At 45.9% G+C, this 24,471-nt stretch overlaps 1 protein-coding gene across 5 annotated transcripts in view; it reads right to left on the bottom strand.

The window, feature by feature from the left end:
- LOC142564766 (ubiquitin carboxyl-terminal hydrolase 47-like) overlaps nt 1–24,471 on the bottom strand; it is a 72,166-nt gene that overhangs the window by 26,592 nt on the left and 21,103 nt on the right. For all 5 annotated transcript variants that reach the window (XM_075675914.1, XM_075675915.1, XM_075675917.1 and 2 more), the window contains 13 exons: nt 22,754–22,893; nt 20,212–20,495; nt 18,185–18,464; nt 16,623–16,702; nt 15,547–15,675; nt 13,333–13,501; nt 11,051–11,155; nt 10,429–10,636; nt 8,038–8,153; nt 5,336–5,455; nt 2,925–3,051; nt 1,806–1,886; nt 643–903 (listed from right to left, as the gene is read on the bottom strand). In XM_075675914.1, coding sequence (XP_075532029.1) covers nt 643–903; nt 1,806–1,886; nt 2,925–3,051; nt 5,336–5,455; nt 8,038–8,153; nt 10,429–10,636; nt 11,051–11,155; nt 13,333–13,501; nt 15,547–15,675; nt 16,623–16,702; nt 18,185–18,464; nt 20,212–20,495; nt 22,754–22,893 — 2,100 coding nt within the window. The remainder of the gene's footprint in view (nt 1–642; nt 904–1,805; nt 1,887–2,924; nt 3,052–5,335; nt 5,456–8,037; nt 8,154–10,428; nt 10,637–11,050; nt 11,156–13,332; nt 13,502–15,546; nt 15,676–16,622; nt 16,703–18,184; nt 18,465–20,211; nt 20,496–22,753; nt 22,894–24,471) is intronic.

Here is a 24,471-nt window from a genome sequence, read left to right as displayed (position 1 = left end):
AGTCCGGGAAGGGTCAATGTACCATAATTTTGCTATCTATGGTCCGCGCGCATAACATTTTGCAGATTCCACGCTTGTACATTCCGATGAATGAAGTAAATATTGCACACTAGCTGTATGGCATGCGTTAAGTGACTAAATCTCAGTGGCCAGCCAATACCTCAGGTTCAATGGCGACAGGATGGGGTACTCATTGCGACTACATTTAAACCGAAATTATTTATTAAGTGGGTACATATTAACGAGGTTTCACTGTACCGCAAGTCATTGTCAAAGAGTTTCTTTGAATAGTGACCCACCCAGTCCCGCATCTACAGTGACCTATGTCGGCGTGAATGATGTTCGTCAAAGAGTGGCACCTATGTGCACATTAATCAGTGAACCGAAGTTGTTCCGAAGGTTGCTTTAGAATCCTGTTTCCTAAGCACAGCTGCCTGATATGCTTCCCATTCAACCGCTGACTACCCAGTGACCCAGGCAGGTGGGAAAAAGGTTAGGTACAAACAAATAGATGCATACATACAAACATATATAGATAACTAGATAGAGATACATAGCCACCCAAAATGCGTGATGTACCTTAAGAATGCTAATGCATTAAAACTTGCGACGACAAATGCAAGACATTTTTAAACAACTCACCAACAGAAGGCACAAACTTGGGCAGACGTTCGTCGCCCGAACAGCAGCCATTGTCGTCCGCGGCGAGGTCGGGCGAGTTGTTGCGCGGCGATATGTCGTCGCCGACGAGGGTCCGCTCGCTGTCTGTGAGACTAGAATCCTCGGAGTGGTCGCCGCCTGCGCCATGGCAGCCCGAGGAGGACGAATCGCAGAGGTCACTGTCATAGCCATCCGACAGGGCGGTGTTGGATGTCTGCGTCTGCTGCGTCGACTTTGCTGCGCCTGCACGCGCAGCAACAAGCTGCAACTGAGAACCTCGCAAGTGCAAGGCCATGCTACAGAGAATGGCAGATGCCCTACCCTTTGACTGGCAATAAACTCATTTATTTCCAGACAGAAGTAGCTTGTAGTCCCTACTACCTTAGTCAGCTTGCTTGAATTGAAAAAAATTTAACTGCTATCAAATGTGCATACTTTGAGAATGAAACAAACGAAATTAGGGCTAACTAATATGTGTATCTGTGTTTCTGCCATTTCGAATTTGTGTTACATTGGCATAATTTTGGCCCTTATGCATAGATCAGTTCCTAGCACTGTTTGCGGTCAGGTGCTTAGCGAGGTGACATTGAACTCTGAAGTAATTCTGCTCGTTCAGTTCTTAAGATTTCCCTGTCGCATTTCAAGTGTACAGTACAGTAGAACCTCGCTCATACGATCTAGAAAAAAAAAGAAATGCGACAAAAAACATGCTAACCTGGAAAACATACGATCTGAAGTCACTAAAAATTTGGCACACTCGAGTATAGTTGACATCTACATAATCGGTGCACTGTAGCCAGAGATGACACATGCTGAGCTAGTGGGGCGGGAGTGGCCTAAGACACGCATTGTTTTTCCGGTTTTGGCCACATTATGTACACCCGTGAGCAAAAGTATACGGACCAGGGACTGCGTGACGAAACTCATTTGCACCTCTATCTGCGAATGCAACTTGAAATTAAAGATTAAAGACTGCACCACACACTTGGCGTTACAAGTTTTCTAGAGCACTCATCAGCTTCCGTTTATGCGCATAAATTACAAAGAAATGACGTTTTTTTTCGGCGACCCTGTGGTCTGCACACTTTTGCTCGTGGCTGTACACCTGAGTGTATATGTATTATGTAAAAGGGAGTCTCGCTCACCTGTGCCGCCCTCGTCTTCCACGTTGCTGTACCTCTGATCACATTCGCTGCTGGAAGACATGTGCTGCTTTTCCAGTAACACTGCACACAGACGAGAGATACAGACTCAGACTTGTACAATACACTTCAATTACACTTACTCGTTTCTTTAAGATCTTTTTCATGTTCACTCAAGCATAGGGACGATGCCAGGCATGCTAGCATGTTCCTATCTATGCATACATTATACTGTACTGTACAATAGCCGTAAAAGTGTGCGTGCTTGCAACTGCGCTAAGCCTGTTTGAAGCTGTGCTATGTCACTGAAACAAGTGCTAGGAATTTTCTCGCAAAACAATGCGAGCCTACATTTCACTGATGCCTCACGGATTGTTCAGTTTAAGACAAGCATTTGTTATACCCTGGCGTCTTGAAAAGTTCAAAATAATAATACGTTAACTGTAAGTCCAATTTTGAAGGGTTGAAATTTAAACCTATGCCGCATGCATTGCTTAGTTTGAGAGTATGAAGAAGCATCATCTTGAATTGCTCTAATATTGAGCTCTTCACTTAAATCATATCTTAAATGTAAATCTTGAATTGTTCGAATTTAACCACATGGTGATAGCGCAGCACAGTAGAGTGGCAGGCCTTGAACCGACTTAGGAATGTGTACAGTGACAGATGAATACAAGTGGACACACAAAAGCCCTAACTTCAGCAAAGTCTTTATGAGGCAGGCCTTCAAGAAAGCCTTTAAAGGCTTTAATAGAGGCTTTGCACAGTATGTCAATGCAGGTGACTATAGCCACATTTACTTGAAGGATCAGAGCAGCCCTGGCATGGCGACCTTGCTGACCAGTGGCAGGATGGTGTTCTAAGCAGGGCACTTTGACCTCACCGCTCAATCTGGGCACGCTAAGGTGCTCCAAAATCAGAAATTGGAGGTCCTCCTCGATGGCGCTGTAGCCTATAGCAGCACCACCACGGTTTTATTCGAGGCGAGCCTGTAATACAGCCCCTGTTGAAGTTAACACTTGCTTGTGTCCGCTTCCTTGGCCTTGCCTGCTGTTGCTCCCAACCGATCCTAAGCATGACTTACATAAAAAAACCAAATGTCAACGCCAGTCTAGTACTGACCTTTCTCTTCTGGTGGCAGTTGGACGTTGATGACGACGGTGTTGACCTGCCGATCGATAATCTCGAAGAACCGAGACTGACGGAAGGGCCGGCTGGCATCCTCCTCGTTGAGAAATTCTATGTACACCTGCGTTTCACACAGACGTCGACAATTAATAGGCAGAGGCAAGCACAGAAGTACATGTCAGCCTCGGCCAAACAACAGTGGTCTAAATGGACGGAGCAAGACTGCCCGGAAATAGCAACTCAGTGTTTCAACAGCAAAAGCCATAGATGCGGAGTTGAGCATTGATAACATGTGTGGACTATGGGCATGCGTGTGCCTTGCGTTAAAAATTTACCATGTGTTGTCAAAATAGGAGCAACAAGTATGCGTGAATCTTCCAGCGAAACTAATGGTTCATTTTCAATAAAATATTGTGCGCAGGTAGGATTTTGCGGTGGGTCTGGCTTTATACCACGTTTGCGAGAATTGCTTGCCTGCTTCATGCAATAAATCCAAAGTGTGCATCGTCTGCAGTGACATCACTAAAGAAGTTGCACTTTCATCCATAACGTGAAGCAGTGATGTGACAGCATGTGCAATATTACAATATTGCAGTATTACAAATATTACATTAAGTCTTGCAGTGTTTTGCATGGTGTTGGAGTAAACTGCTGCAGATGAGCGTAAGTGATGTTTATTTGGGAAGAAAATTATTCAGTGATGACTCTCCTAAATCTACCCCACTCAGCGAACTCCCCATAGTGGGCATGAGCCACATAGTATAGAGGGAAACAGCCAACCAACTAATCGACCACAGTCGCTGACCGATAATTCGGACTCGACGGGGACTGCCTAAATGCACGCATAATTGGGAGTCCGAAATACCAGATGCCAAACACCAAATACCAGACATTATTCCGTTAACGGCCAAGAAGGGTGTGCTGTATTCTCGGGTCATCACTTTCAGAGATACGGTAAAAGCTTGTGAATTCGGATTTCCCGGGACCGAAAGCATGTCCGAATTAGGCGAATTTTCAAAACTAGTGTTTGCCACAACCCCTGTGGGCGAAACCACGGTGGGAATCGATGCGATCGTAGATGGCGACTGCGCAGTTCTAAGAAACGCGGCTAATGCGCGCACCTATTCAAAACGAAACGACTGTTTGGCACAACCACTGCAGTCGAAACCGCGGTTGCTATCGCCGCGATCAAGGATGGCAACTACGCACTTACGAAAGCTCACGGTGTTACAAATGCAAGAATAAAGGCTTCAAAGACACGTGTCATGGTGTCACTACAGATAGACGAAAGTACAGTCAATGCATGCGCTGAATTATCATAGGCGCCAGCATGAGCAATGACCATGCCGGTAACGTCTCAAGACAAAAATATTGCTCTTTCTGCTGGACTTGGTGGCCATACTAGCACACGGTCATGCAGCTGCAGTACGAACTGCCACATAATGCGCTGTAATGGCATCCGAAATTTCGGCTGTCCTTATACATTAAGTACCTGGGGCTAGTGGTGGTAATGAGGGGCTATGCAAATAATCAAGCACGTCCGAATTATCGGTTGACTGTACTCCTTGACTGTGTTCAAGACTACTGTAACCCGAGACACTCTTGTTTCACATGGGAAACATCGAGGAGGGGAGGCAGGGGGGTCTCACTGCATAATGGGAATGCTATAGTTTTTTTTTCCGTTGGCTTGCCAAAGTGGGCTGCAGGTTGCTGCGACAGCACACACATGCATACAAACAGGCATGACAACTGGAGTGTTCATTTAGTCACGAATTACGAAGCACTGTCATTAAGTGCGTTGTGATGTTATTCCTAGGTGCCACAGGCTGTCTTGAAGGAAAGCAAAGATGGTACAAAAATCCTTTTCACATTTTCTAGCGAGTGCTGGCAATTCAACAGTAATAAATTTCAACTTAGTGTACCATCAATAATGCCAAATATTTTCCACAAAAACGTGAATTACCAGCCCAAAGCACATGTACAATTTTATTAGCTGCAGGCATAAAAAGGAGTGAAAGAGAACTACTTTACCATCGGTGACGGAACGCAGCATATCAAACGTCCTGTCAAACATGGTTAGTGCCAGTAATAAAGAGCTCATGCATAGCCAGTACTCTGCAGTCTGAAGTGAGCTGAATTAATACTGGGCATAAGCAGAGGTATCAACTGACTCGCAGCTCAGTTTCCGTGGTTACATGCCTTGCCACTGTTTGCCAGAATTGGCAAAACGAATTCGCGTCGTCCACACACATGATGACACCGTGACTAAAGGGGTGCAGTACCTGTGACCTCAGCGCACGAAAGATGCCGACAAGATACAACGACGGTACACTACATCGAACTAGAACTAGCCCAAAAGCCTAGGACTGAAGGGGGCAATTGCTAATGCAACAAAAGCGACTTACCGTATTACTCTTGCCAAAGCCCTCAGACTTCAGCATACGTCCAGATGCAGTGAGCAGCTCTAGGCTGTTGTGGTAGTTCTCCAGCACCATTCGCATGTTGCTTGAGGGCAGGCCGAGTTGCTGCATGCAAGAATGGCTCAGTCGAGTGCGGTCACACACTAACCTCGAACACTGCCATGCCTTCAAAGTACAGCGTGGAAGAAGACTGGCAATAAAATAAGAAAATAGACGCACAAAGCACTGTATTCTATACATTTTCTTCACATTTATTACAAGAACGTGGCTGCTTTGTGTGTCCATGTTACACATTCGTGCCTGCCTTTTCCCTGCTCTACTTCGAAAGCTTGTATTAGCTTGTTAAACCTGCGTTTTGCTGAACCGATGTGTAATATAGTGCCTGGCGGAAAAGCAACCAGCCAGGGTCACCAATGCTTGCAATTTAGTACCATATTTACTCGTGTAAAACCCACATTTTTTTATTTCTTATAAGCAGGCCTTACACGAGGCAGGCTTGTAGCCACTCATTAAAGCCTCAAACTGCGCTCGAACTTCTATGCCAAATAAAAAAAAAAAAACCACTGTTTGCTGACCATGAACACATTTACAGTCGCCGGTCTATATTTTGAATACCGAAAATACCACAAAAATGTCAGAATGATGGGGCAGCTCGTAAAAACTAATTGTGAGGATAAAATCAATTTCGTTGTTTTTTACAGCATCAGCACAGCATAAAATTAATTCAGAGAATATTGCTCAAAGCATTGCTCACTTCGATAATCAACGTGAGACTCTCCAGTGTGCCTTAAATAGATTGGATGACAGGCCATTTACGGAAGCGAAGATCTTGGGAGCCTGGCCTCACAGTTCATTAGCCCAGAAAGCAGTTCGAGCGCTTTTTCGCTACCTGAGGGCAACAGACTTGAGTGCCCGACTATAGACACCCTACACCCAAGTTCTCTCTCTCTCTCTTTCACTCCCCATTCCCCTCCCCACGTGTAGGGTAGCAAACTGGACTCAGTCTGGTTAACCTCCCTGCCTTTCCGTCTTCCCTTCTCTCTCTCTCTCTCTCTCTACATTAAAATTAAGTTTACTTGAAATTTCACGATGGCCGAGGCTACGGGTCCATTTCGTGGGTCCATTTCATGGGTCATTGTGGAGTGCACATATCGCACACACACGTAGGCTGTGCTGTGCAAAAAAATGCCTCAGTTCTGCCCGAATGATGAAGCATCAATTGTGATAGCAAATAGCAAATTAGTGGACCACTAGTTACACCAAGTAAGGATAGTAGTTTTATCGGCCGTATAAACTTGTAAACATAGGCATCCTAACTAAATTAACAAGCATGGTGTCACACGCACACAAGAAAACGTGAACACATCTCACTCGATGACTGCGAAAACTCGCCGACTGTCGAAATGCTGGAGTGAGGAAGTGCGGCAGCAGCAGTAGCGAGCGATTTGGCTTTCTTGCTGTGTCTCACACTAATGCGCTCTAAGCCCCGAAAACATCGCATGCGGCTGGACTCTGTCCCCATCGCAGATGGCTTTCAAGATACGGGCCCTTCCCTACACTCCCACGGATCGTTGCGTATGACGAAAGACGGCGTGCTTCCTCCCTGCTTCCCTCGCTTACATGCGCATGATTGAGCCACAATCAACAGCTCACCGTCGCACCCTTTCACTCGCACATACAGCACACGGTGCGGAGGCCGTTTTGTCACCCCCGGACTTTATACGGAACCTCACAGCCAACGGCAGAAATGCGCCTGGAATGTCCATTTAATTGCCTTAGCCTTATGCCCACACACGAGCTTACGCTGTTCCATCCAGTAAGCGCACACATGGACTTGTTAGGCGTTCATGGTAGTTGCCGGCTGATTGCATGCAAACCCAAACCCAGCTTCACACATGTAGCTGTAGGTCTCACCCATGCATGCGATCTCACGCCCACTTGGCAATATGGTCTGCAGGCACAAACATTCAAGGGCGAAGTTCCCATAATTTCCTGCTCGCCCCACTCACTGTATAGGCCCAACCAATGGCACAGCACCACTTCGTTGGGAGTCTGCGGCCAAAGCTGCTGTTTGGTGCAGAGTGTGGGATACAGTGACAGTAACATCATGGGCAGGACAACTAGGGTCATCTAGCAGCGGGTTACAGAACGTGGGTATGTGCATGACACTCTGTGAAACTTTTTTTTTTCAAAATTTTTCCCACTCCAAAGCAGGGTTGTGGACCTACAGGAGTAAATACGGTAACAAAATGAACTGCTAGAGAAATGGAGCCTCTTATTTCTCAGCGATTTAACTTTCGTAGTTATTCAATGGAAAACGCTGAGGCAGTCAATTATGAGACCAGCTGTAAGACTACAGAATGGTTCGGTTGGTTTTTTTCTATTTTGACATGAGCTACACTTATACAACAAAAGCACAGACATCATTTTGTTTGGTTGGCTGCACTCTCTCTTGAAGCATGTGGCTGCCCATGTTTTCTCTCAATGATATTCCCACCACAAATTACAATTATACCTTAACCAAAATCTCATATTCAATCAAGAATTTATTGAGTCAAGTCCAATAAAGAGGGAAATGGGCAGTATACTGAGAGAAAGCAATTCAATATCTACGAGACCGCAGAAATAGGTAACGGAAACATGAACATGGTTGGGAAAGAGGTCTGGGAGCAAGAGTTAAAACTCACCTGAGCTACCTGGGCTTTGAACTCGTCGACCGTCTGAGTCTTGAGACCGCGGACAACTATTGGCCGTCCAATCTCGTTGGCCTCCAGATTGACAACGTGCACCTTCACCGTTGTTCCTGAAAAGCCATGTGTATGAACGCAATCAGCGAGAGCGCCATCTACGCAAAAGTTAAGATCCCTAGTTTTGTAATCCCAAAGCCCAAGCTGTATTCGTCCTGCCAGTTTGTACCAATATTGCAATGGACAAGCACTCCTTCTTTGTGGCATGCTCTGCTTAGCGCTGTGGTGACAAGTCCTGCGCATTAGCCTGTTCTACCCGTAACTGCTGGCTTTGGGCACTTGCGTATATCATTATAAAGCAGGGCCATGTGAATATTCGAAATCTTCAAATATTATCGAATATTATATTTTTAATATTCGTATTTCAGTCATAAACTATGTAGGAGAAAATTTCGAATATTCGATCGGATACGAATATGTGAAACAAATTGCACGCATTGCTGGTTGTGCGCGAGCAAGCATGTTTCTTGGCGTTGATTTTTATCTTATCTAAATGTCTTATTTTGCGTTGAATTTTGCGATAATTTCATGCTGCTAGCTAAATTTCGCCTGTACAACACGATTAGCCATCGGACGTCTCAGCTTTGCAGGAAAGCCAGCCTCTCAGCAGCAAGGGGCACGGGTTTGCGAACTGCGGGGTTGCACTCTCTTGCAGGTCCCGCCCCCAATCCAAGCTTATTGCTAGACAGCAAATGTGATGAGCGACAAATGGTACAGGGCCAAATGCCTCTGATCTTACAGGAAATCGATGAGGTATAGTAAGGCACACACACGTGGTGAGAACGGACAACTAGTAAAAATTACTCCAATTTTCCAAAGCTAACATGAGCCAAATACACAATCTCTTAGTGCAACGGCTTACTAATTAATTTTTTTTACCAATGAAGATGCAATTACAATGTTCAGACATGTTAAAATAAACCAACTTCATAACAGATGCATTGTGCGTGTCATTACTGAATAGTCAATTTGATAATTTATGCTAAGTATTCATATTACAAAATCTTATTATTCGCAAACCCCTATTCAACACAGAAAAAAGCTTTAACTCTTTTGCCTGTTTTCATGGTCAGACTTTCACTGTTGATACAAAAGGCACAGATGCACACAGTGCATGGGCTCTTGCAACCAATTTGCATTCCTCGCTCAAAGGCCAACCCCTACGGCTCTTCGATTTGTGTACCTATACTATCGCAACAGATCAAGGTCAAGAGCTATGTTCACTGCAAAATTACAGTGAAACAAATATATTGACTGCAACGAATACACACCATCAGGCGCAACATTCCTTCATAAAGCAAATGGCTTTCTTGAAGCATTTGGCTATTCACTTGCGCTGACAGTCATCGTCGATGGTTTCCGCACAACTTTTTGTAGCTTACATTTGTTTTGCGTCTCACTCAGTGTTTTAATTGAGTTCGAGAGATAAACTCTACAGTACACTGCATATAAAAAATTAATCTAGTAAAAAGAAGAAGCTTCACGCAATCTGTAAGAAAAAATTTGCGAGGGCTATGGCACTATACACACCTTATACAAATGCCACACACGCATTTGTCTATTGCTATCAAGCAGATCAGCCTTGCGATTTCACGCCTACCACATATCTCATGGCGACATGCCCGGACAGTGGTAAAAGTTGCGGCACAGACTTGCTGTCTGCCATGCACATTCTTGCTGACGAGTTGACACCAGGCCCAATCCCCCATTGCTTCCATCATGTAGGATTTGTTGCTTGCAGTGATTCAGACGCCAAAGACCTGGGACCCTCGCCTCAACTACTGCCTCCAAGGTAGGGCTCGTGAGCACAGACGACCCGATTGGCGATTGACGAGGAAAGCAGTGTGCCGATTCCGGCTGAAGTGAACTTTGAAGACTGCCGTTGTCGACAGTGCCGAGTTTTCCTGTGCTGAACTGAATGATGCCAATACCATCTATCAAGTGCTTGTGCTAGTGAACAGCGAGTACGAGTACGACTCTAAGGACAGAGTGCCTTGAGCTGCGTAGTCACTGAGCTAACACGCAGCGCAAGCCTTTGCAGTGCTTCGTTATCGTACAATGAAAGCATTGTGCTCGCCGAAATACTAGCAGACTTGGTTCTGAGTAAGCGGATCTCAGTGCAGCAGTGCATAGACCCATTTTTCCAGCCTCAGGTACACTAAAATGTAAAGAATGTCTTTTTTTTTGGCTGAATTCGATCCCCGTAAGGTCCGAATCATCGGTCGCCGACTGTATTACTATCTCAAAAAATCTCGCCATTTGTTTCTGACCCGGAAGCCCCTTCTTTCTTCATTGCCCTCGACAACAGAAGCTGCCCTGGTCTTCACTCACCGCCAATTTTGTAGGGCTGGAAGGTCTCGTGGGGCTTGCGTATCTCCAGGAGCAGGTCGAAGGGGTAGGTGGACTTGACGCCGCCCAGGATTTGGCCCATGGTCTGGTGGGCCACCTCCTCCAGCGAGCACTCCAGGGACTCGGCGCAGTCGTCGTACATCACGAGACGACAGCACTCCAGTGGAACCACCCCTTCCAGGCCCATGATCTGCACAGTTTCCGGCACTTATTTGACCACTCACCCCACATATAACCTGCATCACCCATAATGCATTATTGTATCATTTATTGTAGGGGGTTGAGGTCCGAAAGGTTTGTATCAATACGAGTACTGTATAGGGAAAAAGAGTACCTAAAAACGTTAGTGCAACACTGGTATGGCCGTTGTTCTTAGCATGGTCTTTCTGAAGTCAAAGATTAAGCATGTCGCGCTAGCTTTTTGCGACACATACGCTCTTATTTCCAACTTCAAATTTTTGCAGGGAAGCCCACTCTAATTCCGCTTAACCTTAAAGTACACTTTTCTTGCACGGTCCAAAATTTAGCAGGGGGTGGACACGCCAGTTTAATAGTACATATGAATTATATCTCTTCCACACATGAGAGAAAAAGTTATTCTCACCTGATGCGCTGTCTCTGTGGCCTCAGCCAGTGATGCGTCCTTGTGGACCTTAAGCCGCATCTCTTGCATGGTGGGCTTGAGAGGGTGAAGGCAGAACAGCTTGATCTATCACACAGGGATGAAAAACATTGTTAAGTCGATTGCATTTATCATACAACAGCAACATACATGCTATGAAAGACACCATACTGAAGAAAGTGGGGAGGGGGGGGGGTGCTCTCGATGAAGTTTGACCTCCTAGGGTTCCTTAACATGCACCCAAAGTATGGTGCACTTTTGCACTCGTCACCCACCAGAACATTGCAGTGGCTGCTGGGATTCGGACCCATAATCTCGTGCTCAGCAGTGGGTTGTCATGGCTACCGAGCCACTACAGCAGGTGAGTGGTCAAAGCTTGACCAAGCCCTTTGTCATGCCAAGCTGTGGCTTCCCAGCTGCGCTTGGCGATACAGTTGTTGACCGATAATATGGATGGGCCCAATTATTCGGACAACTTCGTGGCACTGACTGCTGGTAGCCCCATAAACTTAAAGGGACACTAAAGGCAAGTATTAAGTCAAGCTAAAGTGATAGATTAACACTTGAGAATGTCTAATGTGTCAATTTTATTGCGAACAAAGCTTTAGTAATATTGAAATCGAGGTGAATGCCGGACATGATTTGAGACCCACCCGGGACATTCAAGTACTAGCTTAATGGCGTAGGCACTAATTATAATTCTGTCACTAGTACTCTACCACAAGTAATAAAAGGATTATTGCGGTGCATTATAAGATGGAAAAATATGCTATTTGTCCAGTTCAATTTGATATTTAGAATAAAGAACTAATTGATGTTACCCTTTACAACAATGCACACTGTTGAAAGGGTTCGTTTTCGCTATACTCTGCGTCACCACACTTTTGCGTTTCGGCAGTTTCGTTATCGCATAGTGAAGCACTAGTTTTAATGGCTCGCAAGCTCGCACAAACTGCAAGTAGCCGAGAATGCAATGTCCATGCGATGTCGCAGGATATATTTTGGAATCTATTATTCAGATTTTTAGCCTGTTCCTGTCGAGTCAGAATTAAGGGTCAAAGTCATATGCAAGGTGAGCTGTCAGTCGCAAAAGCTAACATGCCTAACTGTGCTGCTTAAGTATGCCACAAAGTGATGATCAAACATCATTAACGAAGAAGCTCGAGAAGCTAAGGAAAGTGCAGCAAGAGAAAAGATTATATGCCCAACGTTAAGAAAGAATACAGCACTGTGGATTGAAGTGCAAGCAGCAGTACTACCAGTTGAAATTAATAACAAGAAGTAGAGTTGAGTAGGCCATGTGAGGCATACAGTCAATAAATGTTTGTCAAGTTGAATAATAGGTTGGCCACAATACAGCCGTATTAAGCAGTGAAGCATACAAAGCGAGGGGGGGGGGAAGAAAGGTGTTGCTGTTATGGGACTTAGCACACATTCTTTAATTTACACACGTACATGCAGTCTCCGGTCACAGTGCAAGCACCGGGACACATAGTAAGCTCACTGGCAGGCCTTCAGAGTTTCAGATAGACCCCCACTCTTTTGTTGGCTTTAAACGTCCTCATGACTTTTGGAGTTTATCATACCACATTCTTTTTTGCTAGCTTTCTCGAAACACATATGCTTTTTCTGCTTCTCGGTGAATAGCGCATGCATACGCATGTACTTATAGAATGCATGCTACGCCCTCATATAAGCTCTCTCGTAAGCTCTCTCATATATGACACGCATGGCGAGCAAAACAAGGGCTCAAATCCTAACAGCGTCAGAAACAGTTCTGAATGGCAGCCAGTGTGATTTTTAAGTCACCTATGTGCTTGTACTGTGACCGGAGATGGTGTGTGCACGCCTGTATAATTAAGAAATACACACTATGCCCCGTGACGATGGCCCCATTTCCAGTCTTGATATGCTTCACTGCATAGCACGGCGGTACTGTGGCGAAGTTGACTAGTCAAGCTTAATATATTTGGTGAAGGCTAATTTTAAGGCCGAAATAACGAAAGTTTGGGCTGATAGAAATATATGGGTGCTGGCTGGGACCTCTGGTTGCAATCAAATTAACCGAAGGATCGAATTAACCGAAGGATCGAATTAATTGAAGCCAAATTAAGGGAAATCTACTGCACTTGCCCATTCTGCAGCACATGGAGAAGCCAGGCTGGTACGCGCAATGGCACTCTTACGAAACATGGATGCATAAGCCAAGAATATACTGGTAGCAGTGTGAATTCCAAGGCACATGGTAAGAAAAGCAAACCAACCTTGCACATGGAGCGGTCCAGCTCCTTCTGTTGTCGCTCCCGCTCCTCGGCCTCCTGCATGCTCTCAAGCAGCACCTTCACGTGCTCCGGAAACTGGTCAGGTGTCATTGGCTCTGCATTCTGCTCCTTGTCCACTCGACGGTACATGAGCATGTACGCATTCGTTGAGCTGGATTGCAACACGTCCAGATTAGCCACACAAGTTCTAGAAGAAATCCGCAAGGTGCAGAAAGTTTTAACCACCTTTTGTACAGACTGTCGATTTACCGTAAAAACCGTACTATAGGTCGGACCGGAATATAGGTCGATCCCCCAACCGACAAATTCTAAAAATAAAAAAAAAAAATCTTTTTCAATGGAAAAAGTACCAAAAGACACCCTTCCCTTGAAACAAATGCGACTCATGCACAATAACTAGTGACAGTATTTATTTAAATGCTGCTCGCATGTGCACCCAGCCAATTTTTAACAATATCGCGTGACTATCGACCCGCGTGCTTGTCAGCACCTTATTAACGGTGCTGAGCGGCGAAACAAACGAGATACGAGCAGGTGTGTACGTGCACTTTCACTATTTTACTGCTCTGTGCCGTGATGATAAGGTGCTGACAAACACGCGGGTCGATAGTCGCGCGATACTGTTAAAAATTGGCCGGGTGCACAGTTTGCAGAAGGGCACGAAGTGTGCAAGCGCTACTCCGAATCAGGAACGCCTTTGATCAGAGTGGTCCGAACTAGAGTCGGATGACGAGTGCTTCTCGCTGCCCAGTCCAGAGGCGCGCACGCGATCTCTACCGCATTCAAACGGATGCATTCGGCTGTCACAGGCAGCGATCTTACACGCACCTCCCGGACGAACTCCGCAAATTTGTCTTCCAGTTCTGCGGTCCGCCCACCAAATGACGTTTTTTGTTGGTTTGCTGCTCCTGTCTCCGCCAGTACCGAATGCTTTATTCGGATACTCCAAATTAGCGCTGTGCCGCGAGGTTGCCCTGGGCTTTCGCGTATTCAATCGCCTTTTTCTTGAAGGAGATGGTGAATTGCCGTCGGCTTCCGCTCATTTTGAAACAAAATGTGAAAAAGCAGCCTTTAACCAACATAACTTTGTGACAATGTAAACGCAAATTTGCGGTGCCAAAATGTCTCTACGACGTACTGCTGCTGACGGTGATTGCGAAGGCGGCTCTCTACTTCATCCGCCCATTGTTGCAAGATTTCCGTAGTTTTTCCGCCAATGTCCGGTATATAAGACGAGGGTCGACTTTTCGCAATGGTTTTTTGAAAAAAGTGACCTATATTCCGGTTTTTACGGTACTGTTCCCCTATAGTGTGCCTTTATTGTGATAAGTTGTCAGCCTATAACAATTTCCAGGTGCAGTCTGCCTTAAGCTCTCCCAAATGGGAGCTCCACAGTGTGCAGTTAAAAGAAAAGAAGAGACTAGCTATCACCTTCAAGGACCCAAATTTACAAAGGGGCTCTAATGAGGGTACTCCAGACATGTTACATTGGCAGTTTCCCGATTCCAATCCCTTCAAATTGCAACCACTACAGACGGCCAACATGTGATTAACAGTAACATGCTGTAGCTGTTGAGCTGACCGTGGCTTGTCAGTCAATTGCACAACTAAGCTGAGCATTCCCCCAATGAAGCTTGTGGGGATGCGTGACTCTCACGCGTCCCGTGATCTGTTGTTTTTCTGGCATAGCTCCCGTCTCCTGCAATGCGGCTTCGCCGCGTGTCCTGGGGCCCGCAGTGGTCGGCGCGATAGAAGCGCAGTACGAGAGATGGCGCGAGTGTTGCGCTGCTAACGCCACCTACCGGCGGGGTTACTCGGGCACGAAAAGGACAAGGCTCTTCCTCTTTGGCTGCGGGTCGGCGAATGTCGCGGACGTCCCGTGCGTGCACTGATCCGTGCTTCTGTGAGACCGTCTCACGAGGCCTCCTTCGAACGCGCCACCGTTCGCGTGACTGTACGCGCGAACGACCAGGTGTTGGGATCCAGCATAGGGCAAACATATTCGCTCGCTATCCAGTTGCGCTGAGTCGGACTTCCTAGATTTGTAGCGCGCCCATCGGCATGTTTTGTGGATAGCAACTCGGCTAGCAGGCACTGATCTATGAAAAGTGCAATAAATGCCCTTGTGGTTGTTCGCACTACTGTGTTGTCGTTCCTTTTGTCCCAAGAGCACCGATGAGGATACCACAAGCTTACCTCGCATAGGAACTGATGTAGTAGCCACCTCGACTTTGTCCTCCGCCGTAAGTCTTGCGAATCTCGTCGTATGTCACTCGCGACACTTGGGCGTCATTGAAGCAGTACCACTGGCCCTCCGTAAAGGACCTTGGAAATGTGCAAACAAATTGTGATAAGAACTCTGAGGCAACTGAGGCCTACCACTAAACAATCAGTTTGTTACTGCCCCAAAGACCTCTAAAACCAACTTAAGGGGAGATGCGGGTCGAAAAACGGCAATTTTCATTAAAAAAGTCAGTTTTATGTTTTTCACTGTATCAGCAAGATTGATCCTTTCTGAGGTAATGGCAATTTGACTTCTCTAAGACAAGTAAAGCGTAAAAGTAAGTGGTCCGTTTATTACTGCACAGGCTCCTAAAAACTCATAAAAGCTCTTAGTTTATGATAATTAGGCTTATTTTATGCTAATTAGAAGTGTGACATAATTATGCTGATTAGATTAGGGCATCACAACAACTTGGCCATGGCATCGTTATGTTTCAGGCTTGATTCCTTTAATAACAGGAGCCTTGAATGTGTTTTCAAGTGGCACAAGGAACCTGCGTGGTGCAGCAACACAGGCTCAGCCTTTCAACCTCATTCACTTCCACTTTATTTACTTTTCCTTGTCACCAACTGCAATATATGCTGAGAAAGCTTAGTTTTCCAAAGATTTAGTGCACATCTATTAGAAGTGATTAACAGTTTAATATAGACAGATTTAGTTGTTTCCTTCATGTTATTCACAAAAGCAGTCTACAGCGCTTATCTCAAGGGAATGCCAGTTCTATATAGGAACATATTAGTCAGCACATATACATAAACACGCAAGGATACGGAACATGTGACAAAGTAATATTTTCAATTGTTTGGCATACCAAACAGAAAATATACAAGGAATAAACATGTCTGTTACACACTATTATTACACTCGCAGCTAAGTGGCGCAATGGTGAAACGACATCTTAGAGGAGATAAAGATTACTCATTCAATCAAGTAATTGCCCAAACAAGGTACTACTGCATTTTGCATTAGGTTGCGGCAAACCACTCACTTGATGTAAGCGTAGTAGTGACCACCGTTGGCACTCCCAGAATGCACCATGATGGAGAACAGCTCGTACACGTATGGACCCTGCAAAAAGAATGGAAGCATGGGCATTGAAAGCATGCTACATTGGCTAAAACTACACTCGGAACAAAAACGCTCGCTAATGATTTCCCTGGCAGGAGGCGGCTTACGTAACACATTCACGCAAGCTGGTAGATGCAACAATAGCAAGCAGTAACGCAACAATAAGCTAAAATGTTTCAAAGCCTGCTAATAAAGTACTATATTTGCTCGAGTTTAGGCCAATAGATTTTTCTCAAATAATCCATACCAAACTCCGGGGTCGGCTTATATTCGAGGATTTAAAAAAAAAATATGCCAGTTTTGATTGAAATTGATAAATATGGCACATAGTTGGCACCAGCTAGGAAAGTCAATATCGCAGCTGGAACTGGCCGCGCCAGTGGCCAAGAGAAGTACACGAGTGATGGCACCATTTTGACCTGTGCCATACTGGCGTGCAGTGTGGCGTTATTGTAATGGCACCAAACAGGCGATGCCACAATAGTGCCACTTCCAAACAATATTGCGCTAGGCCACAGAGGCAGCATCAAATGTTCAATTTGGGCGGGACATCGGCATCAATGAGAAAAACGTCCGTCGTTGGAGGAGGCAATGGGAGATGCTTTTTGCATGCGCCGCAACGAAGATTGTATTTGCCGGACCACAGCAGCGATGATGACGTAGAACGAGCTCGGCACATTCCTATTCAATAAGTGACGTTTTCATTTTGTGAATACCATCCTCCCTTTTTTGTTTGGCCTACATTAGAGGCCTACATTTCTCTTAAACTTCAATTCGTCAATCCACGCAACAGATCGCACAGACAACAGATGTTGTCTTGAATAATTCTCGAAGTCGCGTGTCACCACGAGCGATGCCACACTGCGGACACGATTACGTAGGTGCAGGAGCCCGACTATGTCACCGTCTCTCTCCGGGCGAATTCACCACGAGTGAAGAGGGAAACTGTTCAGATTGAAATTTCAGGCCTTTCCGCGGTGCGTAGCGATGTAATACTTTTCAGCCACGATTTTTATCGCACAATGTATGCTCAGCGCTTGTCAGCACAAAATGGCCAGACCTGGTGAGGGGCCCTTTAATGCTTCCATATTTGTCAGTACGTAGAACTTAACTCCCCGCAATTGTAAAGCCTGAAATGTACTGCAATTACAAATATGAGCAAGGACTAAGGGTGGCAAAAAAATTATTGCGACTTGCTAAATTCTGTTGTGATAGAATGTGAGCAAAAAAAAAAAGAAAAAATGCAAGTTTTTACATATCAAAACCACGATCAGATTACGAGGCATGCCACAGTTGGGGACTCCGGATTAATATAGACTACCTGGGTTTCCCTAACGCGCACCAATGCACAGTACACAGGTGTTCCTGCACTTAGTCCCCATTGAAGTGCGACTGCCGCACTCAAGATTTTTGTCCCATGAACTCAAGCTTAGCGGTAACGCCAAAGCCCCTAAGCAGCCACGGCTGGTAATGCGAGCTCACTGTGTTAATGGGCCGCTTCAGGTTGCGAGCATTGGCCGCGGCATCCGCGTTGCTGCCGCTACCGCTGCCTACGTCGATGCCTTCGTCGTCGCTACCTATGTCCTCGCACGGCCCGTTTGTCTGACGGCTGCTGCTCGGACCAGATGATGTCGAGGTCACCGCAGCCTCCTCGTCGAGCGCCGACCCACTGTCTGTCGTGTCAGCATCATCACTGGGACTCTCCGCCTCGCTCTCAGACCGCACAAACTGGTTGAGGTCAAGAATCTCCGGGAAGGTCACCCTGTTCAATGAAGTCAGGTTGGACAGGAGCAGGCATTGTTGTTAGCTTAACAAAGCTGACTTCAGAGCGAAATAGAAGACACATGGCACATTTCTCTGTGAATGAATAATGAATGTTAAGTGAATAATAATGAATTCATTCATGTTTCTGTGTGCAATCCAGTGTAGAGCCTGTTGTACCAACTGCTGCCCTCTTTACTCACATAATTAATGCACTTGCTTTCTTTCATCACAAATTTCCGCCAAGTTGGGCAGTGCGTTCGTTATGCGAGGTAAAATTTTAAGAGAGTCTTTTTCCGAGGCCACTTCTGAAAAGTATGAGACACAAAGTGCGACTGGGTGTTGAACGCACCACACTGCAGTCGGACCCAAGGTATATTGCTATGCTGTGGTATCAAATTGGAAGCTTGGTGTGCACCTGATCCAGTGCTACGGCACGGCAAAACACCTCGGATCCAACTGCTGTTTCGTATGCTAAACTGCAACGTCTGCCTCCTACTTTTATAGAATGCCAGGCATTCGATCAGGTGCTGCAGCACGGCAAAGTGCCTCGGATCTGGCTGCCAGTTCTCATACTTTTTGTAGCATATAGGAGACACGATACGATCATCCCTACTCTGTGATTAGAGGAGACGATCCGTGTTCTGTTCGGGGGACTGCACAATAGGTACAGAGAGTGGGAAATTGTAGCCAGGGTGTGTAGCATGGCAATTACCGTATTTACTCGCATAATGATCGCACTCGTGCAATGATTGCACCCCTGCATTTTGTCGTCAAAATTAGATTTTTTAAATTTCCCGTGTAATGATCACACCCCAAACTTACCGCAGCGATATGTCATGTGCCAAGTCTAGCTAATATTGATCGCGCTTACCATCTGTCGAATGCTATGCGAACGACTCCAAGACAAACCAAGCGGTCTGCACGCACCAAACATTCTTAAGTAGATGCCTCATTTCATTACTTTCATCACTTTCTGCACTTCCATGACTAAAAAAAAGCTGCAACCAAACTTGCCTTTATTATGTGTAGGCTTTATAATGGTTGTGGTCAACAACAAAAAAGGCGCCTTTCAATTCTCACCTGCACTCATGGGCATGCAACAAATCGCGAGCGGCAACGATAGTAGCCACGTTTACACTGAACGTTAAAAAAGTCTACCCTATTCATACCCCGACACTTGTAACACAGCTAAGATATTCACCCACCCTTAGCGGAAACGTGCCATATTAGGATAGTCGTGAAGACAGATGCCGCAGTTTCCGCAGCATGCCGGCCATGTGTTTCTATGTCACTGGCAGCTAAGCGCACCCATCTGTTTCTGTTCCCTCAAATTGTACATGGCTATGTTATTGCCGCAAACTTGCCGATATTAACAATATTATTCATTACTGATACTGAAGAAACTGTTTCAATGCACGAAATGTACTCACGAAAAGAAAAAAAATTGCATTCGGCGCATTCGGCTTGCTCCGCCGGCCGCCATTTTTGTTTTGGTATCCCGCAGCAAACGCGGGACAAAAATTTGTTTTCTTTTCACGGGAAATTTAACCCACATAATGATCGCATCCCTGATTTTGCATTAATTTTTCTGACAAAAAGTGTGATCATTATGCGAGTAAATACGGTAGATGCTCACATGTGCACTCAAGAGCTATTCATTATCAACAAATCAATCAACGAGTCAATCAACCAGTGAATGAACGAATGATGAATTATTAAACTGCAAACGAAAACTGGCCACCCACTTGTCGTTGAGCTTGATGCGGTGCATGGTGGCGGGGTCGAAGTCAAACCGCTTGAGCTGCAGCGTCAGCAAGTACGGAAAGCGCACGAACTTGAGTCCCTTGTGGGCGTCGCACTTACGGCTGCACCGCTCGCATGAGTACTGGTTGCAGCCATCCAGGGTCTCTGGGGTGACGAAAGCACGGAGGGCCTCCTCGACGCTTCCGTACGCCTGACTTGACCCGAATGGCCGCACCACCAGTGGGATGTCCAGGAACGTGTCCTCGCGGGCACTCTCGTAACCACACTGGCAAGAATCGATCAATAAAAATTGATTAAATTCTGGGGCTTTACGTGCCAAAACCAAAACACCGCATTCACTAGAAGCGCTTTTGTACCGCTTTGAACCACCGAACTCGTGGCTGAGCGGTAGCGTCTCAGTCTTACACTCCGAAGACCCTGATTCGATTCCCACCCAGCCGATCTTGCAAGTTTTTATTTATGAAGTGCCTCCCGGGATTTATCGCTCACGGCCAACGCCGCCGACACCGGCTTTTCTGCGACACGAGCTCCTTAACGCTGTCATGTTAATATGATGAGGCATGCCGTGGTGGGGGACTCCGGGTTCATTCTGACTGCTTGGGGTTCTTCAACATGCACCCAATTCACGGTACGTGGGTGTTCTTGCATTTTTCCCCCGTCGAAAAACGGCTACCGCGGCCGGTATACGATCCCGCAACCTTGGGGTTGGCAGTGCTGCACCAAGAACACCAAAGCCCCTACGCCACCCACAGTGGGTCAAGAATCAATCAATTGAATGAAAAATGAATGAATTAATTGCATTACAGTAACATGGGTTAAAACACGTTGGCAGGCTAGTTGGTTAGAAGTCATGGTAGAGTGTATAAGCGCAACTGAACGAGGACGTAGAAAGAAACAGATACACAGACACAATCACTGTGTCTGTGTATCAGTTTCTTTCTACGACCTCGTTCAGTTGCACTTATACACTCTACCATGGAGTAACATGGGCACATTCAGTCACACTTTGAGTGCCTGCACTTCTCTGCATTGAATGTCCCTTCGATGGCACACAACTATATGGAAAAGCAACGCATCATTTGGAATTGATGGCAATGTTGTAGGCGCATATATTTTATTTCATGAAACCTTTGCTAAATAACACTTCATAGTTAAGAACAGTGCTTAGGATGACCTTTAGTTTCAGTATGGTAATTCATGCAACTGCATTAACGCTATCCGTTGGCACAAGTCAGGACAAGACAGCAATGCATCCAAGGCACGAGCATACGAGAGACAGTGCTTTCTCGGCAATGTGCACTTGAAGAGTGGTGATCAGCAAGTGAAATGATGCTATTATTAATTGACATGCAGTAAATATTTTGAAAAAGGCCAAACCTCTCAATTCTATGGCTTATAAATTGGGCAAGTTAGCCTTAAAATTTATAAGAGTGACACAGCTGTGGTACCAATATAGTTGCTATTAATAAATGAAAAATGAGACATCCATTTGGGAAACGCTCACAAGACATTTTAATTTTATGCTAATGTCGGTCAAAGTTCTGAATCTGGTATCAACATTAGTGTGACACGACACAGTAAAATTGGCTCGCATCATGTAGCAATAAAGCTAGGTATGACGATTTTTTTTCATAAAATAAATGAACAAGACTACTGCATGTGGTTCCTTCTGGCTGTACTTGTGTGTGGCAAATGCAGAAATCACAGCAATGAAGCCAGCCAATGTATCGCAACTTGGCGGTGCATCGACCGCCTGAGCGCCAAAACTGAAATTGGATCGTAGAGATAAGTACAGCAGAACATCCTTGACATGATCCTGTATTGTACGATTTCCTGGCAGCAACATTCACGACAGAAAATGAAATGACCCAGTACAGTTACGCTTCTTCTACCAGTTCACACGTTCCTGGAGAACACAACCTTTTGGCACCAATGTTGGGTACATTGCCAAACAATGATTTTGTTATATGTTTTCTGTTCGCTAGATCACATGCAAACAAGAAAAGGCATGAGGCATGCATAATTGAGAGCAGTGGGCACCTGAAACGGCAGCTTCCCCACAGTACTTGAATGCCTGCCCGTGTCATGTGACAGTACCATCACACACTGTTTCCTGTTCTGGTACCAGCTAATCCCCTCGCGGGTCATGGCACGTCACCATACACAGCTGTTGCCACCAACCCAATGCAATAAGATCTTCACTTATCTGTTTCACAGTGTGTGTGGCATAGGAAGTGTACTGCATGCTTTTAACATGCGATAGGCCAAACGAACCACCCTTCCCTGCAGCAGGTTCATTCTGGCGGCACTGCGGCATCGTATTCTGGCATGGCCCACCAAGCTCTATTTCATTTCGGTTTTCCATGTGTCTTAACATGACAACTCTCGGGTCAATCGGTCCCCACAAGCTCGACAAGTGTCGGCGTCTTGTGCTGCAACGATTGGGCACGTCAAGGAATGGGTACGACAAAACTTCCCACCAAAACGCTTCACCAAGAAAGACCGCTCGCCGAGGTGGCCCACCTGTAGGCACTTGACGTAATCCTTGAGCTTGCCCTCGTACAGCTGACAGATGAGCTTGGCCTGGTCCGTGTGCTTGAACTTGTGCTCTAGCGCATCAAACATGACTCGGCAAAGCTCCTGCACATCGTGCTGCTGCCATGCTGTTGTTGAGATTGCGGGAAAATGCAGGAAAGGGAAAGAAAAAAAGGACTTCAGCACACAGGAGGTCTTGACTTGAATACTTGGTTAGTATTCTTGGTCTTGGTTAGTATTCTTGGTGAATACTTGGTCTTGACTTGAAACTATTGGTTAGTGCTATATTTGCATTTCGGTTCTGCCAGTGTAGGCCAGTAACAAAATAAGTTACTGCTTTGTTATGACAATGACAAGTTTTGTAACAAATGAAATTATAAACGAATTTCTGCCTTCATTATCTCAAGAAAAAATTTGGCGTGCTCCATGTTGCATAGCAAGAACACACAGTTCAAGGTTTGGAACATAAGGAGTTACTTCTATCTCTGAGCATGTATGTATGGGTAAAAATAGGAGGGGGTGAAAGGGGATCAGAAAAGAAACCAAATCATCACGTGAGTGTGCCACCAGGAGTTACAAGGTAGCACAATAACATGTGCTGTTTACAACAATCTTGAAGCTGCAGAATGAGTCAGGAGAGACGCTGTAGAAGAGGGTTCTTTAATGTGTACCCAAAGCACGGCACACAAGTGTGTTTGCATTCTTCCCACATTGAAATGTGGCTGCCACGACTAAATCACAGTAAAACCTCGTTAAACCGTACCCGCTTAAACAGCAGTTTTGTTTTGAAAGTAGTAAAGTCAAATCCCTGACTCAGCGGCCATTGAACCTAGTGTGTTGTGTGTTTTGTATCCGTATAAACCATGCCAGCGTACTGTGTACGTACACTTAACACGTAGTGTTTCTACTTTTCGGCGCGCAAACACCGCGGTGCTTCGTCTCCATCAGGTGGCCCGGCAGAACAAGCCTCGGAGATCTGAACAACGGCCTCCAAGCGCCCTGTGCGTTTGCGCATGAAGCCACATCAACGTCATTTCGGCGCCGTCTGAGAGAGCATTGTGGCGTCGTGTAAGTGAGGACTCGCGTCATGCCGAAGCTCAGATAAAAAAGACGCCGGGTGCTCAGCATAGAAGAAAAATTAGACATTGTTCGTGCTGTCGAAGGTGACACGAAGAAGTCAGCGCTGGCATGCAACATGGGTCTACTGTTGACTACGGTGTGTGGCATTTGGAATGTGAAGAAGTTGCTCAGCAGTGCTGCTGCAACCGCGAAGAGATGTCAGCTGTGAGGTCCGACTTTTCGCCCTCGTTGCCTGTTTTGCCGAAGTGCCGCCCAGCAACAGTGATAAGGATGACACGGAAACCGACAGCACGGGCGGTTCAGGCCCAACAGTGGCAGAAGCTGCGCGTTATGTCAGCCTCACGAATGCAATCGTCGCAACGAGAACAGCACCCCGTAAAGAAAAGGTGCTCTGCGACTTCTGCAATGCTACTGCGCCCGTGCACGGAGAATATGCAGCACTAACGAGGAATCTGCAATGCGAGTGTTTGCCGAGAAGAGGGGGCTGGTTGAAAAGCTGGCTCGCAGCTTCAGTAAGTTCGAGGCCACTGTCGTTGGTGCTAGGCCGCCGCGGCATCTAACGAAAATAACACTTTTGTCACATGAAGCAAATACTGCATGTTTTTCCCCCTTTCATCACATTCTTC

This window comes from Dermacentor variabilis, chromosome 11 (assembly GCF_050947875.1).
Source record: "Dermacentor variabilis isolate Ectoservices chromosome 11, ASM5094787v1, whole genome shotgun sequence".
Taxonomy (NCBI): Eukaryota; Metazoa; Arthropoda; class Arachnida; order Ixodida; family Ixodidae; genus Dermacentor; species Dermacentor variabilis.
The sequence above is the reverse complement of the archived record's forward strand: the minus strand, read 5'-3'. Positions and strand labels throughout refer to the sequence as shown.